The 18,185-nt window shown below is 37.6% G+C and overlaps 2 protein-coding genes across 4 annotated transcripts in view; one reads left to right on the top strand and one right to left on the bottom strand.

Annotated features, from left to right (window-relative positions):
• LOC110448129 (ubiquitin carboxyl-terminal hydrolase 32-like) overlaps nucleotides 1–18,185 on the bottom strand; it is a 90,956-nt gene that overhangs the window by 18,442 nt on the left and 54,329 nt on the right. For all 3 annotated transcript variants that reach the window (XM_021494194.1, XM_021494195.1, XM_021494196.1), the window contains 2 exons: nucleotides 17,685–17,859; nucleotides 16,783–16,934 (listed from right to left, as the gene is read on the bottom strand). In XM_021494194.1, coding sequence (XP_021349869.1) covers nucleotides 16,783–16,934; nucleotides 17,685–17,859 — 327 coding nt within the window. The remainder of the gene's footprint in view (nucleotides 1–16,782; nucleotides 16,935–17,684; nucleotides 17,860–18,185) is intronic.
• Nucleotides 8,270–9,631, top strand: LOC110448130. Its single transcript, XM_021494197.1, has one exon. It carries the CDS (start codon nucleotides 8,306–8,308, stop codon nucleotides 9,530–9,532), a length of 1,227 nt encoding a protein of 408 aa, XP_021349872.1. The 5' UTR covers nucleotides 8,270–8,305; the 3' UTR covers nucleotides 9,533–9,631.

Genomic DNA, 18,185 nt, shown 5'->3' with positions numbered 1-18,185 from the left:
CAGTAAGGGGACTATACCTGGTATGGTAAGGGGACTATACCTGGTATGGTAATGGGACTATACCTGGTACAGTAAGGGGACTATACCTGGTACAGTAAGGGGACTATACCTAGTACAGTAAGGGGACTATACCTGGTGTGGTAAGGGGACTATACCTGGTACAGTAAGGGGACTATACCTGGTACAGTAAGGGGACTATACCTGGTACAGTAAGGGGACTATACCTAGTATGGTAAGGGGACTATACCTGGTACGGTAACAACAGAAATCTCAAGACAATCATGACCCTACACTCCACTTTTAAGCTGCTGGACATGTAATGGGACAACCATTGACATTTTCGTGACAACCTGGAGATGTTGAAGGGTCTATGTAAAGTGTGTGATGGGTACTTTACAGCTATGATAGAAGCCAATAATGGTCCACGGCTGCCAATCCCGTACCAGCAGTGTTTGGTCAACAGTGGTAATGGCCATTAGTGTCAATTATCAGGTGGACAGATGGTCACTTGACAGCTTCAGCAGCATTTACTGATAATTAACCGATTGTGTGGAGATATTCTAAGCTGAACAACAACTATCACCTCTACAGCAATCATAAAAACTCACATATCTAATACAATCATTCTCTCTTTTTTATTCGAGTTAAATATTTTTGTTCCTTCCTAATATTTTTTATTTTCAAAGAATGCATATACATAATATTGATGATTGTCTTATATATACTACTATATAATAAGTCAAAATAAGATTTTATTTTCTTGTACAGTTTCTCTTTTTATTTTTTATTTTTTTATAGATAAACATTTAACAGCAATCCTTTGTGCATAAAACAAACCTAGCAGCCTTAAGAATTAAGGTCATTTTGGCTTTTATATTTTATGTTTAATTCAAAATATTTCAAATAGTACTCTAAGGTGACAGTACCCAAATCGGATCACCAAACCATCATTTTATTAATTCATTGAAAAATCTGAGGAGGAATTATATTCATTTACGGTTGTTTCAAAAATAAAATATCGATGGGTGTTCTCACAAACGAAATTAGCACCCGGGGCTCACTTGAGATATTTATAGAACGCTCTGAAGTCACCAATCAGCGTCTCCGTTTTTTTGTGAATGTCGGGACCCAAATCGGATCATGGCTTGAATTTTGCAGTATCGTACGCTTCAAATGAATATTTTTTTGTCAGCATATTAACATTTTATGATGACCTTTAGAATTTATATGACAAAAAGTATTTCTATAGCGTGAATTTATTCCTATAGTCCAAAACAGAGTGCATAGTCATCGCAAGCGCCATTTTTTTAAAACGTAATTAAAACATTGACATTTGAGTTTGAATTACGTTTTCTTGCGCTATTTGAACTTAAAAACTAATCATCTGTAGATACAAAATGGTGCATGGCTATCTATGCTAAGACTACATCATTGTTATAACTGGCTTGTTGACACGTTTATTTATTTATAAGTAATTTTGCAAAAAGTGATCCGATTTGGGTACCGATCCGATTTGGGTACTGCCACCTTATATGTACATGTTTATATACTCCGGTTGGACCCGGCTCCCTGCAAAAAGTGTGGCCGTACCTTTTATTTATACCTTTTTCCCTTGAATCAGAGATCTTTTATATCAAATTTAAACATGCTGAGACATTCACAGTTTTGATAAAGCACCTCACGATCTTTCCATTCACAGAGAGTATTTGATTCGCGCCTATCTTAGTCTGGAAAAGGGGATTAATGAAATGTTATCCAATTTGACACCTTTTGGCCCCTCCCCTCAGGCCCTTGGAATGAGTCAGGATATTGATTTCCGTAACATCAAATGGCAATCACATGATGATAATTCAAACGAAGTTTGAATTATATCCCACTGAAAATAAGCAAAATATACCCAAAAGTATTGTTTCTGTATAGAAACTACAGTAAATTTTACCCCTTCCCCTTTTGGCCTGTTCCTCAGGTCCCTGGGGGTTAGGTCCATATCATGTATACTTTTGGTTTGCATTTGACCACAAAACCTTCCTGCAAAATTTTCTTTTTATTGAAATCAGTTGGGAAGTTATGGAGAAAAAGTCAAAAACATTTATTGGTTATGGACGCATGACAGACAAAAGGCAATCACAATAGGTCAACTGAGACTTTGTGTCAGGTGACCTAAAAAGTCACGTTATTTTACGTTTTGTTGCTACTTGGCATAAACATGTAGCTATAGGTCTTATTCACATGTTTAATGTTCATTGCTTGAACACTTCACATAAAACTAATTACAAGAAATATGGTTTGTAATGGCCCTTATCTCTCCTGCTCTGTGGAAAGTAGGGACAGGTTAGAGTGACTCTCCTGTTGGCTTTAATTACGGGCCACAATCAAAACAAGCCCTCTTACAATGACGCAGGCTAACCGCAGCATCACTTATAGGCTAAGCCAGCTCTTATCCTTACTTCTACACATGCTTGAAATACCTAATCTCAGCAGGAACATCATGATCAGAAGGATATGAAAAAAAATCAAAAACTTGTGAATCTTTAGAAATATTGTGTAATATTTTAGTATCACCAGTAGGAATATAATGTCAGTGGGATTACTATGTGGTCTGAGACCTACAGGTACTGTACAATATCTATTTATTATGTTATAGAATACTGTTAATTGTCTGAACATTACCAGTGGGGTTACTATATGGTCTGAGACCTACAGGTAGTGTACAATATCTATATATTATATCATAGTTACTGTTAATTGTCTGAACATTACCAGTGAGGTTACTATGTGGTCTGAGACCTACAGGTACTGTACAATATCTATTTATTATGTTATAGAATACTGTTAATTGTCTGAACATTACCAGTGGGATTACTATGTGGTCTGAGGCCTACAGGTACTGTACAATATCTATACATTTTGTTATAGAATACTGTTAATTGTCTGAACATTACCAGTGGGGTTACTATGTGGTCTGAGGCCTACAGGTACTGTACAATATCTAAATATTATATTATAGTTACTGTTAATTGTCTGAACATTACCAGTGGGGTTACTATGTGGTCTGAGACCTACAGGTAGTGTACAATATCTATATATTATATCATAGTTACTGTTAATTGTCTGAACATTACCAGTGGGATTACTATGTGGTCTGAGGCCTACAGGTACTGTACAATATCTATATATTATGTTATAGAATACTGTTAATTGTCTGAACATTACCAGTGGGGTTACTATGTGGTCTGAGACCTACAGGTACTGTACAATATCTATATATCATGTTATAGTTACTGTTAATTGTCTGAACATTACCAGTGGGGTTACTATGTCGTCTGAGACCTACAGGTACTGTACAATATCTATATATCATGTTATAGTTACTGTTAATTGTCTGAACATTACCAGTGGGATTACTATGTGGTCTGAGGCTTACAGGTACTGTACAATATCTATATATTATATTATAGTTACTGTTAATAGTCTGAACATTACCAGTGGGGTTACTATGTGGTCTGAGGCCTATGGTCCAAATTTTGTGGAGGGATTGTTCAATTTGGATGCTCAAGGAAAAACTTTGTCATTTAAAAATAAGAAAACATTTACTTTACTCAAAGAATAATTGATATCTGGAATGGTCTCCAACAGGGTGTTACTGTATCTCGTAACGAATTTGATTTTGAGAAAAACTTCTGGAATGTTGAAGTACGTAAGATCATAAAGCGTTTTATACACATTGTGTTTCAAATTATATTGATGTGGATATAGAGGCAGCAATCCACTAATATCCTATTCAATCCTATTTAAAATCAACCATACCAAAAAAACAAAAGGTATTATAACGCTGTTTTTTACTGCTGTTGTTGGTTAAAAACAGCAGGTGAACGAATACAAGAACAATCTGACAGACTGACGGATCCTGAATCACGAACGATCTGAACGGGTCCGCATCATGTGAAGGATGACTAAAACACTAACTATAGATAATATTGAATACTTATATACATGAATGGTAATGAGGTGAGAAAGCCGACCTGCTCAAACGATGTGACAACAGGAGGTAATCACCCCGTCATTTACATCAACAGACTGCATTCACATGTAATTATATCAAATATTGGGTATAGGTACGCAAGCAGAATTCATGGAATACAAACATCTATGAAATAGCAAGTAATGCATTTTCATAAATTTGCAAGGAATCGATATGCAGTTTTCAAACTTCCCATGTCTGTTTATGTTTATTCATAATGCTAGAGTATATTGTTAAACAGGTCACATGTCTTATTCTCTGTTGATGAAAGTGTTAAAAATGCAAAGGAAATGTATGAAAAGAAACATTCTGTTAAATTAAAAGTTTTTGCAGGTTGGTAACATTAGAGTTTTTGCATTGTGTAAATTAGCATAAATATCTATCTATAGATTATATAGAATTAGGTTATATAGAATATAGAGAAACCAGAATCATTACCATAGTAACGATATCAATACATGGACATTTCCACTAGTAACAGTAATTCCTTTATTGTAAAATAAATGTTGAAAAAGTTTCCAGAAATTATGTTTTTTGACAGGAAGTAGTAGAAGCAGGTGACACTCAGAGACAGGTGGTTAATATAGACAGGATATAGTTACTGTGCAGTCACCATAGCAATTCAAAGTGTATTCAGTTACATCAGGTACATCAGTTACATCATTTACAAAAACTAGAACACTGACAGGTCAGTAAGGGCCCCGTCTTGTAGCAATATATCCCCCAAAATCATCAAGAAGCAATCTGCCCATATAGCTGAGCTTGACATTTGACATTTGGACTTCAAAAATAATGGCAAGGAAGCAAAATATACATTTTACATGTAATATGATGTGAGTCTTGTTTCCTTCCACTTTCATATTTGCTGGGCTAACAGAAATGTAAATACCGGTCCAATACTCATTTGTTAGCTTTTATTTCACCTTATATACCTCCTCCATCAAGAGCCAGTGTCAAAGTCAGAGATCCACTTTGAATTTGACCTTTGGACCCCAAATGACCTTGACCATTAACCCAGTTACCCTGATATTTGGTCAGTTGACTTATTCTTTAATTCCGACCAACTTTGCTTCTAAATATCATAACAAAATGTAAATCAGTAAAAAATACAAAACTTGACCTTGACCCTTTGAACCCCATAACCTGGACCTAAGGTCAGTTGAATCTGTGTTAAGTTCTGAACATTATTGCTTCATAATAACATAACAAAATGTTCATCAGAGAAAAGGTACAAAATTTAACCTTCACCTTTGGCCCAGTGACCTTGACCTTTGGTCAATTGACTCCTTGTTTAATTCTGAGCAACATTGCTTCAAAGTGTCATAGCGAAATGTTCACCAGTAAAAAGATACAAAATTTAACCTTGACGTTTGACCCAATGACCTTGACCTTTGGTCAGTTGACTCCTTGTTTAATTCTGATCAACTTGACATCAACTTTTTACCTAAGTGTGTCTCTTTGTTTAATTCCAAACAATTTTGCTTCATAATGTTATAGCGAAATGTTCACCAGTGAAAATCTACAAAATTTGACCTTGAACCCTGACCGATGACCTTAACCTTTGGTCAGTTGACTCCTTGTTTAATTCTGATCAACTTTGCTTCATAATGTCATAACAAAATGTTCATCAGTGAAAATATGTAAAATTTGACCTTGACCTTTGAACCTAATGACCTTAACCTTTGACCTTGACTTTTTACCTCAATGTGTATTTTTGTAAACTGAACATGTTGACAAAGTTTCATATACATCGGTCAATAAATACTAAAGTTATCAGCCAGGAACAAAATGTGTGGACCCTAATTATGCATCTTTTTAATGCCAGTATATAAATACTGGTAACAATTATCACTGATCTATATGTGGTCTTAGTAATAGTCTGCTAATAGTATTACAGATCCCGCTCCTACTTAATCATCATGCTCCTGTTTAATCAGCACGTAAATCTACTGTTACAGGTTATGATAAAACGGCAAGCAGGTAACCCAGAAGTCATATTCCTCCGTCTGCTGAACAGCAACATTGACAGGTTAAATACATTTAGACAAGTTCAAATTCTTTATTACTTTTAGCTTAACAGCTGAAACAGTTACACAAAGTGACTCATACTGGAATATTTTTCAAAATACTGTTAGAGTGATACATATTGGATGGTGTTTCAAATACTGTTATAAAGTGATACACATTGGATAGTGTGTCAAATACTGTTACAAAGTGATACACATTGGATAGTGTGTCAAATACTGTTATAAAGTGATACGCATTGGATGGTGTTTCAAATACTGTTATAAAGTGATACACATTGGATGGTGTTTCAAATACTGTTATAAAGTGATACACATTAGATAGTGTGTCAAATACTGTTATAAAGTGATACACATTGGATAGTGTATTACTGTCACACAGAGGAACACATTGAATAGTGTATTACTGTCTCACAGAGGAACACATTGAATAGTGTATTACTGTCACACAGAGGAACACATTGGATAGTGTATTACTGTCACACAGAGGAACACATTAATAGTGTATTACTGTCACACAGAAGAACACATTGGATAGTGTATTACTGTCACACAGAGGAACACATTAAATAGTGTATTACTGTCTCACAGAGGAACACATTGGATAGTGTATTACTGTCACACAGAGGAACACATTAAATAGTGTATTACTGTCACACAGAGGAACACATTGGATAGTGTATTACTGTCTCACAGAGGAACACATTGGATAGTGTATTACTGTCACACAGAGGAACACATTAATAGTGTATTACTGTCACACAGAAGAACACATTGGATAGTGTATTACTGTCACACAGAGGAACACATTAAATAGTGTATTACTGTCACACAGAGGAACACATTAAATAGTGTATTACTGTCTCACAGAGGAACACATTGGATAGTGTATTACTGTCACACAGAGGAACACATTAAATAGTGTATTACTGTCTCACAGAGGAACACATTGGATAGTGTATTACTGTCACACAGAGGAACACATTAAATAGTGTATTACTGTCTCACAGAGGAACACATTGGATAGTGTATTACTGTCACACAGAGGAACACATTGAATAGTGTATTACTGTCACACAGAGGAACACATTGGATAGTGTATTACTGTCTCACAGAGGAACACATTGGATAGTGTATTACTGTCACACAGAGGAACACATTGAATAGTGTATTACTGTCACACAGAGGAACACATTGGATAGTGTATTACTGTCACACAGAGGAACACATTGGATAGTGTATTACTGTCACACAGAGGAACACATTAAATAGTGTATTACTGTCACACAGAGGAACACATTGGATAGTGTATTACTGTCACACAGAGGAACACATTGGATAGTGTATTACTGTCACACAGAGGAACACATTAAATAGTGTATTACTGTCACACAGAGGAACACATTGGATAGTGTATTACTGTCACACAGAGGAACACATTGGATAGTGTATTACTGTCACACAGAGGAACACATTAAATAGTGTATTACTGTCACACAGAGGAATACATTGGATAGTGTATTACTGTAACACAGAGGAACACATTGGATAGTGTATTACTGTTACACAGAGGAACACATTAAATAGTGTATTACTGTCACACAGAAGAACACATTGGATAGTGTATTACTGTCACACAGAGGAACACATTGGATAGTGTATTACTTTCACACAGTGGAACACATTGGATAGTGTATTACTGTAACACAGAAGAATACATTGGATAGTGTATTACTGTAACACAAAAGAACACATTGGATAGTGTATTACTGTCACACAGAGGAACACATCGGATAGTACATGAGATATTTTTACATTTGGCAACAGCTAACTTAGCACAGACTTCCACCTGACAACAGCCATGAGTACTAGCTTATCAGTGAACACCTCTCAAGGGACTAACATGTCCCTTCTGTTCAATGCTAGCCTTCAGGATAACTCTACTTTTTCCGATGATGGATCCTGGATGCGGGAGTGTCACACGCTGTACTGTATCCTCGTCACACGTTACCGAAACTCCATGTACCAGTCTCTTCTTACCCTGTCATCTCTCCTCGCTGTCATCGGATTCCTTGGTGTCGTTGGCAACAGTGTGGTCATCCTCGTGTTTGTGCGCACCTCGTCCAAGCACACATCAATGTACTTCATGTTGATGCTGGCGATCATGGACCTCATGGTGTGTATGTTAGTCATTCCATATGTCATCATCACGCAATGGAGAACAACTGTCAAGTATGATGCGGTGTGTAAAATCTTCGAGATGCTGAGGTATTTCTCCATACCAACGTCTGTAATGGTATTGGTGGCCATTTCCTGTGACCGATACATTCTGATATGCACACCACCAAGTACACGTATGACAAAGTTGGTGTCTAAGGTTGTTATTGGTGTGATCCTGGCCATAGGGGTGATGTTCAGTATTCCACCAATCCTGGGTATAGGCGTGTATGCCACTGACTATAGTGGTAATCAGTTATATATTGGATACTGCGTACCCAATGACCAGTACATCACACCCCACGGACTGGACATCTATTGGTATGTTGTCACCGCAGCCTTCAGTCTCATGATCCTCATCATCTTCACCATGTACACCCTCATCTTTATACGGCTGTACAAACAGAACAGGAAGTGGCTGTTACGCATGCCCAAGGTACACCCCGAGCGTCTAGAGAGCATCGAGGATGACAACAACTCCATGCTTGGTGAGAGGAAGAGGAGTAGCTTCCCAGCATCCAATCATCCATCGTCGAGCAAGGAAATCATCAGTTTATCCACCCTGAAACACCTGGTCCCTAACCTGCCCGCCACCATATTCGAGGATAACATGGCACCAAACCAAACAGTCCAGAACACGCCCTCGCTCTCATTCGATGATCAACGCTCTGTCATGACTTCTGCATCCTTGAAACGCTCCCAGAGTGAATTGTTAGACCTACAGCATAAGAGTACATTGGAGAAGCGTACCTCTTTGGATGTTAACAAACTTCACCGTCTGAAGGAGACTAGAACCAAACCTAAACCAGGGCCGTCAAACAATCTCATTCAGCGCACCATGCACACCGCTAATTATGTGTCCCGCAAAATGAGCAACACCTCCCAGGATTACCGACTGGACACAACTGATAATTCTCAGTCGAAATGGAATTCCATTAGGGCTTCAGTCCTGAGCGGCACAATGTCAATGAACTTTGTGTCTAAATTCAGACGAACTTCCAATGTTGTCATCCCCAAGCGAAACACTACGTTCAATAGCCAGAAGACAAAACGCCCGATGCACATCAAGACAACACAAGTTCTATTTATAGTAACCCTTGTATATGTGATATCGTTCCTTCCCACATTCCTTATGTCAAATAATGTGATCCCGAATCATCGAGTCATCTATTACCTGTATTTCATCAACAATGCCTCTAATCCAATCATTTACTCCTTCATGAACCAGAGGTTTAGGAAGGAGGTCGCAAAGCTCTTTTGTAGTAAGTAAACACAAAAAAATAGTGTATTTATTCTTGTCTTATTATCGAAGAATAATTATAGGATAAAAACAAAAGGCCTAGAGAACCAGTATTGCTCACCTGGATTTATGAATGATGGAAAAATATTTTATGAAACGTAATATAACAAATTGTCTCAATTTTGGTTGAAATCAATATATATGCGTTAATGGTTTTAGGATTATTATTATGACCCTGAGAAGTCAACAAGGGTGGGGTCAGACCCAGGAGAAAAACTCAGTTGCATGATTGTAAAGTTATTGGGCGAAGTGAGCTAAAATACCAAAACCATTACTGAATGAGTCTAACATGAACTTTGTGTTGGAATGATAACCTTCAATCATATCTCATGTTGTAAATATACTTCTGTACAAATAGTCACCAGCGATCAATAATGAACAGAACTAATGAACACACAAAAAATAACATTCCATACATCTCTAATCATAACTTCACTCTTATACCATTGTGCATGTATATATCTCCAAGTTGCATTTCAGTCATCTGTACCCTAGATCTTATCTTTCTACCCCAAAGTCACATGTACCAAAGATCTTTACTTTGTACCACAATATCACATGTACCCAAGATCTTAACTTTGTACCACACTGTCACATGTAACATACATCTTAACTTTGTACCACAATGTCACATTTACCATACATCTTAACTTTGTACCACAAAGTCACATGAACCCAAGATCTTTACTTTGTACTATTGTCACATGTACCCAAGATCTTAACTTTGTACCAATGTCACATATACCCTAGATTTTAACTTTGTATCACAAAGTCACATGAACCCAAGATCTTTACTTTGTACAACAGTTTCACATGTAACCTAGATCTTAACTTTGTACCACAATGTCACATGTACCCTAGATCTTATCTTTCTACCACACTGTCACATGAAACATACATCTTAACATGGTACCACAATATCACATGTACCCTAGATCTTAACTTTGTACCACAATATCACATGTACCCAAGATCTTTACTTTGTACCACAATGTCACATGTACCATATATCTTAACTTTGTACCATAATGTCACATGTAACATACATCTTAACTTTGTACCACAAAGTCACATGGACCCAAGATCTTTACTTTGTACTATTGTCACATGTACCCAAGATCTTAACTTTGTACCACAAAGTCACATGAACCCTAGATCTTAACTTTGTACCACAGTATCACATGAACTCTAGATCTTAACTTTGTACCACAATATCACATGTACCCAAGATCTTAACTTTGTACCACAATGTCACATGGACCATATATCTTAACTTTGTACCACAATGTCACATGTAACATACATCTTAACTTTGTACCACAATGTCACATTTACCATATATCTTAACTTTGTACCACAATGTCACATGTAACATACATCTTAACTTTGTACCACTGTCACATATACCCTAGATTTTAACTTTGTATCACAAAGTCACATGAGCCCAAGATCTTTACTTGTACCACAATGTCACATGTACCATATATCTTAACTTTGTACCACAATGTCACATGTAACATACATCTTAACTTTGTACCAATGTCACATATACCCTAGATTTTAACTTTGTATCACAAAGTCACATGAACCCAAGATCTTTACTTGTACCACAATGTCACATGTACCATATATCTTAACTTTGTACCACGATGTCACATGTAACATACATCTTAACTTTGTACCACAATGTCACATTTACCATACATCTTAACTTTGTACCACAATGTCACATGTACTCTTACTACAAAGTCACATGTACCTTAGATCCTTATTTTGTATCACAATGTCACATTTACCCAAGATCTTCATTTTGTACCACAATGTCACATGTACCCTAGATCCTAACTTTGTACCACAGTATCACATGTACCCAAGATCTTAACTTTGTACCACAATGGCACATGTAACCTAGATCTTAACTTTGTACCATTGTCACATGTACCAAATATCTTAACTTTGTACCGAAATGTCACATGTACCAAAGATCTTAACTTTGTACCACAATATCACATGAACTCTAGATCTGAACTTTGTACCACAATGTCACATGTACCATATATCTTAACTTTGTACCACAATGTCACATGTACCCTAGATCTTAACTTTGTACCACAATATCACATGTACCCTAGATCTTAACTTTGTACCACAATACCACATGTACCCTAGATCTTAACTTTGTACCACACTGTCACATGTACCCTACATCTTAACTTTGTACCACAATGACACATGTACCCTAGATCTTAACTTTGTACCACAATGTCACATGTACCCTAGACCTTAACTTTGTACCACAATGTCACATGGACCCTAGACCTTAACTTTGTACCACAATGGCACATGTACCCTAGACCTTAACTTTATATCATTGTCACATGTACCCAAGATCTTAACTATGTACCATTGTCACATGTACCCTAGATTTTAACTTTGTACCACACTGTTACATGTACCCTATATCTGAACTTTGTACCACACTGTTACATGTTCCCTAGATCTGAACTTTATATCATTGTCACATGTACCCTAGATCTTAACTTTGTACCATTGTTACATGTAACCAAGATATTAACTTCGTACAATTATCACATGTACCCTAGATATTAACTTTGAACCACATTGTCACATGTACCCTAGATCTTAACTTAGTATCACAATGGCACATGTACTCTAGATCTTAACTTTGTATCACAATGTCACATGTAACCTAGATCTTAACTTTGTACCACAATGACACATGTACCCAAGATCTGAACTTTGTACCACAATGTCACATGTACCCAAGATCTTAATTTTGTACCACAATTTCACATGTACCCAAGATCTTAATTTTGTACCATAATGTCACATGTACCAAATATCTTAACATTGTACCATTGTCACATGTACTCTAGATCTTAACTTTGTACCACAATATCACATGTACCCTAGATCTTAACTTTGTACCACAATATCACTTGTACCCTAGATCTTTACTCTGTATGGGTTGTATATATATATATATGTTGTACTTCTTTGTCTTATCTACATCAGAGGGTAGTTATTTGTTCAGTCAATGTGAACAAGACCTTATTATGTATGAGAGGGTAGTGATCTTTTCAGTCAATGGGAACAAGACCCTATCATATATGAGAGGGTAGTTATTTGTTCAGTCAATCTGAACAAGACCCTATTATGAATGAGAGGGTAGTGATCTGTTCAGTCAATGGGAACAAGACCCTATTATATATGAGAGGGTAGTTATTTGTTCAGTCAATGTGAACAAGACCCTATTATGTATGAGAGGGTAGTGATCTGTTCAGTCAATGGGAAGAAGACCCTATTATATATGAGAGGGTAGTTATTTGTTCAGTCAATCTGAACAAGACCCTATTATGTATGAGAGGGTAGTGATCTGTTCAGTCCATGTGAACAAGACCCTATTATGAATGAGAGGGGAGTGATCTGTTCAGTCAATGGGAAGAAGGCCCTATTATATATGAGAGGGTAGTGATCTGTTCAGTCAATGGGAACAAGACCCTATTATGTATGAGAGGGGTGTGATCTCTTCAGTCAATATGAACAAGACCCTATTATGAATGAGAGGGTAGTGATCTGTTCAGTCATTGTGAACAAGACCCTTATGTATGAGAGGGTAGTGATCTGTTGAGTCAATGGGAACAAGACCCTATTATGAATAAGAGGGGTGTGATCTGTTCAGTCAATGTGAACAAGACCCTATTATGAATGAGAGGGGAGTGATCTGTTCAGTCAATGTGAACAAGACCCTTATGTATGAGAGGGTAGTGATCTGTTGAGTCAATGGGAACAAGACCCTATTATGAATGACAGGGTAGTGATCTGTTCAGTCAATGGGAAGAAGACCCTTATGTATGAGAGGGTAGTGATCTGTTCAGTCAATGGGAAGAAGACCCTTATGTATGAGAGGGTAGTGATCTGTTCAGTCAATGGGAACAAGACCCTATTATGAATGAGAGGGGTGTGATCTGTTCAGTCAATGTGAACAGGACCCTATTATGAATGAGAGGGTAGTGATCTGTTCAGTCAATGTGAACAAGACCCTTATGTATGAGAGGGTAGTGATCTGTTCAGTCAATGGGAACAAGACCCTATTATGAATGAGAGGGGTGTGATGTGTTCAGTCAATGTGAACAAGACCCTATTATGTATGAGAGGGTGGCGAGTTAAACAATGCTGCTATATTCGTTTACAGCAAAGAAATTATACTGAACTTTGATAGGATTGTAACTTCTTGTATTTTCAATATTTGTTTTACTTATTGTTTAAGAGTACCCTGTAAATATAATTTATCCTAATAAATGTGATTTGAAAAGAAATGGAGTTGATGCTTTTATAATGTGATTGTTTGCTTGTGTGAAAATCTGTACATCAGATAGTAGAACAACCTGATCAGTGGCTGCTTGATAGTGGGACAATAATGTACCAGGTAAAGTTAGTCAATCTGTGCCCTTAAATACTGATTGGATGGTGGGAGAACCAGATAGTTTTGGATGGACTAGCGAGACTAGATAATGGGACAGCCAGATAGTTTTGGAAGGACTAGCGAGACTAGATAATGGGACAGCCAGAAAGTTTTGGATGGACTAGCGAGACTAGATAATGTGACAGCCAGATAGTTTTGGATGGACTGGCGAGACTAGATAGTGGGACAGCCAGATAGTTTTGGATGGACTAGTGAGACTAGATAATGGCTCAGCTAGATAGTTTTGGATGGACTGGCGAGACTAGATAATGGGACAGCCAGATAGTTTTGGATGGACTGGCGAGACTAGATAATGGAACAGCCAGATTAGTGGTTGTTATGTCCAGTCATTATCCATTACACAGTGGAAGCTTGACTAACAATAACACGGCTCATCATCTCTGTTCCCCTGGACATGTAACTGCTATGAATGTTTCTGATTGTTCTGCTCTTCTACTAATTTCTAAAAATAGTAACAGTGACCAAGACCTTAAATATATAAACCGGAAAGGAGAAAGTGTTCAAGGCATTGCCATACCAAACACTTGTATCAAGTTTCATGAAATTCCATTGAGAAAAGTCGATAGAGCGATGAAAATGTTTTTTTTTTAAATAGTTAAAGTGACCTTGACCTTTAACGCAGTAACTCAAAATGTGAACTTGTTCAAGGTATTGTCATACCAAACACTTGTATCAAGTTTCATGACATTCTGTTGAGGAATGAAGTCGGTAAAGCAATGACTAACTTTTTCTAAAAATAATTACAGTGACCTTGACCTTGAACATAGCAGTTTCATGAAATTCTGTTGAGGAATGAAGTTGCTAGAGCTATGACAATGAGTGTACTTTCGTATGTACGAGCGGAATCCTATATCCCCTCGAACTTTTGTTGCGAGGGGATAATAGGTAGTAATTAACTATTACCGGTAATAAGGAAAACCAATCACTAGCATTTATATAATTTATACCAATGGCAGATGAAGAAAGCAGCAAAGCATTATAAATATGAAAAGTTTAAAATTCAGAAACATGTAAATTTGTAAAGCATCAGAGCTTTCATTTTCATTCTTTACACACTTTGACAATGAGAACAAAATACATTTTAATACATATATGTATATATATGTATATACATATCACTTTATTGACAATAATCCTCATGAAGAAAATGGTTACAAACAATTAAATTGAATTCTGTCTTTGGTATAAAATCACAGCAACTGTTGAAATTTTTCACCAGATGCATGAAAATGCTTAATTATTTTAAAATACCACAGTTAGTGTAATATTTGAATGTATCAAATTAGGAATAAGAGCCCAATATCAGTTTGTTACAATATCACAGAATCTGTTTAGAGAGTCACAGTCCTAAAAATCAGAAGGCTGAGATGGTCAGACTTTCGTCATTTAACACTGCATATATATGCCTTGGTCTTGTAACTTTCGTGTAGCCCCACGTGGAGCTCGCATATCAGGATGTGTTTTCTCAACGTCAATGGACCATTCAATATTAATTGGAACCCACAGTCTATCGATTTTACACCAATTAAAGCATCTACTGTCGTCTATAGCTTGTGATATTTCAAATTTGCCTTGACAACTTAGACAAACACAATGGCTTGCAGTCGTACAGTGCGCTGAACTGTGTCAGCCACAATACACAAGTGAGTGGACAGTCATACAGTGCGCTGAACTGTGTCAGCCACAATACACAAGTGAGTGGACAGTCGTACAGTGCACTGAACTGTGTCAGCCACAATACACAAGTGAGTGGACTTTCATAAAGGGCGCTGAACTGTGTCAGCCACAATACACAAGTGAGTGGACAGTCGTCCAGTGCGCTGAACTGTGTCAGCCACAATACACAAGTGAGTGGACATTCGTACAGGGCGCTGAACTGTGTCAGCCACAATACACAAGTGACTGGACAGTCGTACGGGGCTCTGAACTGTATCAGCCACAATACACAAGTGAGTGGACTTTCATACAGGGCGCTGAACTGTGTCAGCCACAATACACAAGTGAGTGGACAGTCGTACAGTGCGCTGAACTGTGTAAGCCACAATACACAAGTGAGTGGACAGTCGTACAAGGCGCTGAACTGTGTCAGCCACAATACACAAGTGAGTGGACAGTCATACAGTGCGCTGAACTGTCTCAGCCACAATACACAAGTGACTGGACAGTCATACAGTGCGCTGAACTGTGTCAGCCACAATACTTAAGTGAGTGGACAGTCATACAGTGCCCTGAACTGTGTCAGCCACAATACACAAGTGACTGGACAGTCGTACAGTGCACTGAACTGTGTCAGCCACAATACTTAAGTGAGTGGACAGTCATACAGTGCGCTGAACTGTGTCAGCCACAATACACAAGTGACTGGACAGTCGTACAGGGCTCTGAACTGTATCAGCCACAATACACAAGTGAGTGGACAGTCGTACAGTGCACTGAACTGTGTCAGCCACAATACACAAGTGAGTGGACAGACTGTTTTCTGGGACAAATTTGCAGATTGTCTTCTTTTTCTTTACGCTAGTACCCAGTTAAAACCAAAAATGGACTATGGCTACTTTTGCTACCGACAGCGTGACCCTAGGTCAGAGAAATACAAACTACGACTTGACCTAAAAAAAGCAAGCACATGGTTCCGGCGAAAAAGGCGGATGAGTATTTCAACTACAAGAATATATAGGCTTAAAGGGCCGCCAATCCAAAGGTGTCGACTTACTTTGACAAGCGGTCCCATGATCTCCACAAAGAGGATTTGTTCAAACGGAATGTTTGTTAGCTTGCTGAGCTCCCTCTTCAGGGCGCGATACTTCTCGTCCATGTTCAGTCGCAGGCCATACTTCTTTGGAACAGTTCCCTCTAGTCTCATCACTGTACATAAACATGGAAACACATTATCAGGATTTTAACGCATTGCATGCATTTAGTTCATAGAATTTAGGACAGTTTTTCTGGTTATATATCCCTGACGACAACGTTTAAATGCTAGGTAATATTTTAACTCTGTGAAAAGACACTACATTGCACATGACATGAGTTGTACCAAGCTAAAAAAGATAAACAGCTATTGATGAACATTCTTTGTAAAATGATAATAATCAGCACAGTGAAATGTATTTATTTTTGCCTGTTTAGTTTTGTTCGTGGTTATAACAACTTCACCCTCCATGAAATTTGGATTTCCATTGAACAATATATATCTGTGCTGAATGCAATCTCCTGTGAAAGATGGAAAAGGTTAACAATTCTTATTTCGCATAACGTCCTACATCAAATCTTTGTCACAATGATGAAATTTGCAGCATGATGAAAGCACTGCTCACTGATAGCAGCAACTTCAACAATGGTCAGGTAAATCTCCTGGAAAACAAGCTACACTGTTTCAACTTAGAAGTTAAATTGTTCTACAAATTCCAACTTGTATTTCAAAGAAAATGGTCTAGAGTACAATCAACTTATCATTCATCAACCTAGGTAGGTACAGACAAGTAGTTGACTTACCTATGCCCTCCAGGTGTATACAACTCTCTATAGGTAGGTACAGACAAGTAGTTGACTTACCTATGACCTCCAGGTGTATACAACTCTCCATAGGTAGGTACAGACAGGTAGTTGACTTACCTATGACCTCCAGGTGTATACAACTCTCCATAGGTAGGGGTAGAGATAGGTAGTTGAATGGATCAAACCTCACACTGGCATGGCTACACTCCTGACATCTGACCTCAGACTTTAACTGACCGTGGAAAAAGTCGACTATAATAGACTGGTTCCTCTTCAGGTGATTCTCCCATGCCTACAAACAGCATTAAACTTGGAATAGGTATTTTTCGAAAAAAGAATTACGTAAACCTAATAAGGAATATGGCGAGGTAAACATGTTACCCATCCCCCTGACTGCCCGCAGCTGCAGTATTAGAGTGCAATTGCACGAAATGTCAATATGATTTTTGACAGCTGACTTTACTGATTCGGCATACTGTGTCTGAGCGAGTTTTTTTCAGTGGGTTAGAGACGAGACACCAGCCATTTGCACTCTTTGCTCGACAAAGGAAAATCGCATAAATTAGTTTTCAATTCCTGCTTTTGTTCAAAACAAACTTAACCTTTCATAATTATGTA

This window comes from Mizuhopecten yessoensis, unplaced genomic scaffold, assembly GCF_002113885.1.
Source record: "Mizuhopecten yessoensis strain PY_sf001 unplaced genomic scaffold, ASM211388v2 scaffold3853, whole genome shotgun sequence".
Classification (NCBI taxonomy): domain Eukaryota; kingdom Metazoa; phylum Mollusca; class Bivalvia; order Pectinida; family Pectinidae; genus Mizuhopecten; species Mizuhopecten yessoensis.
This window is presented reverse-complemented; position numbering and strand designations above follow the sequence as displayed.

What these genes read in the sequence shown, in the direction of transcription:
- LOC110448130 (XM_021494197.1), top strand. Translation starts at nt 8,306, where the DNA reads ATGCTGAGGTATTTCTCCATACCAACGTCTGTAATGGTATTGGTGGCC.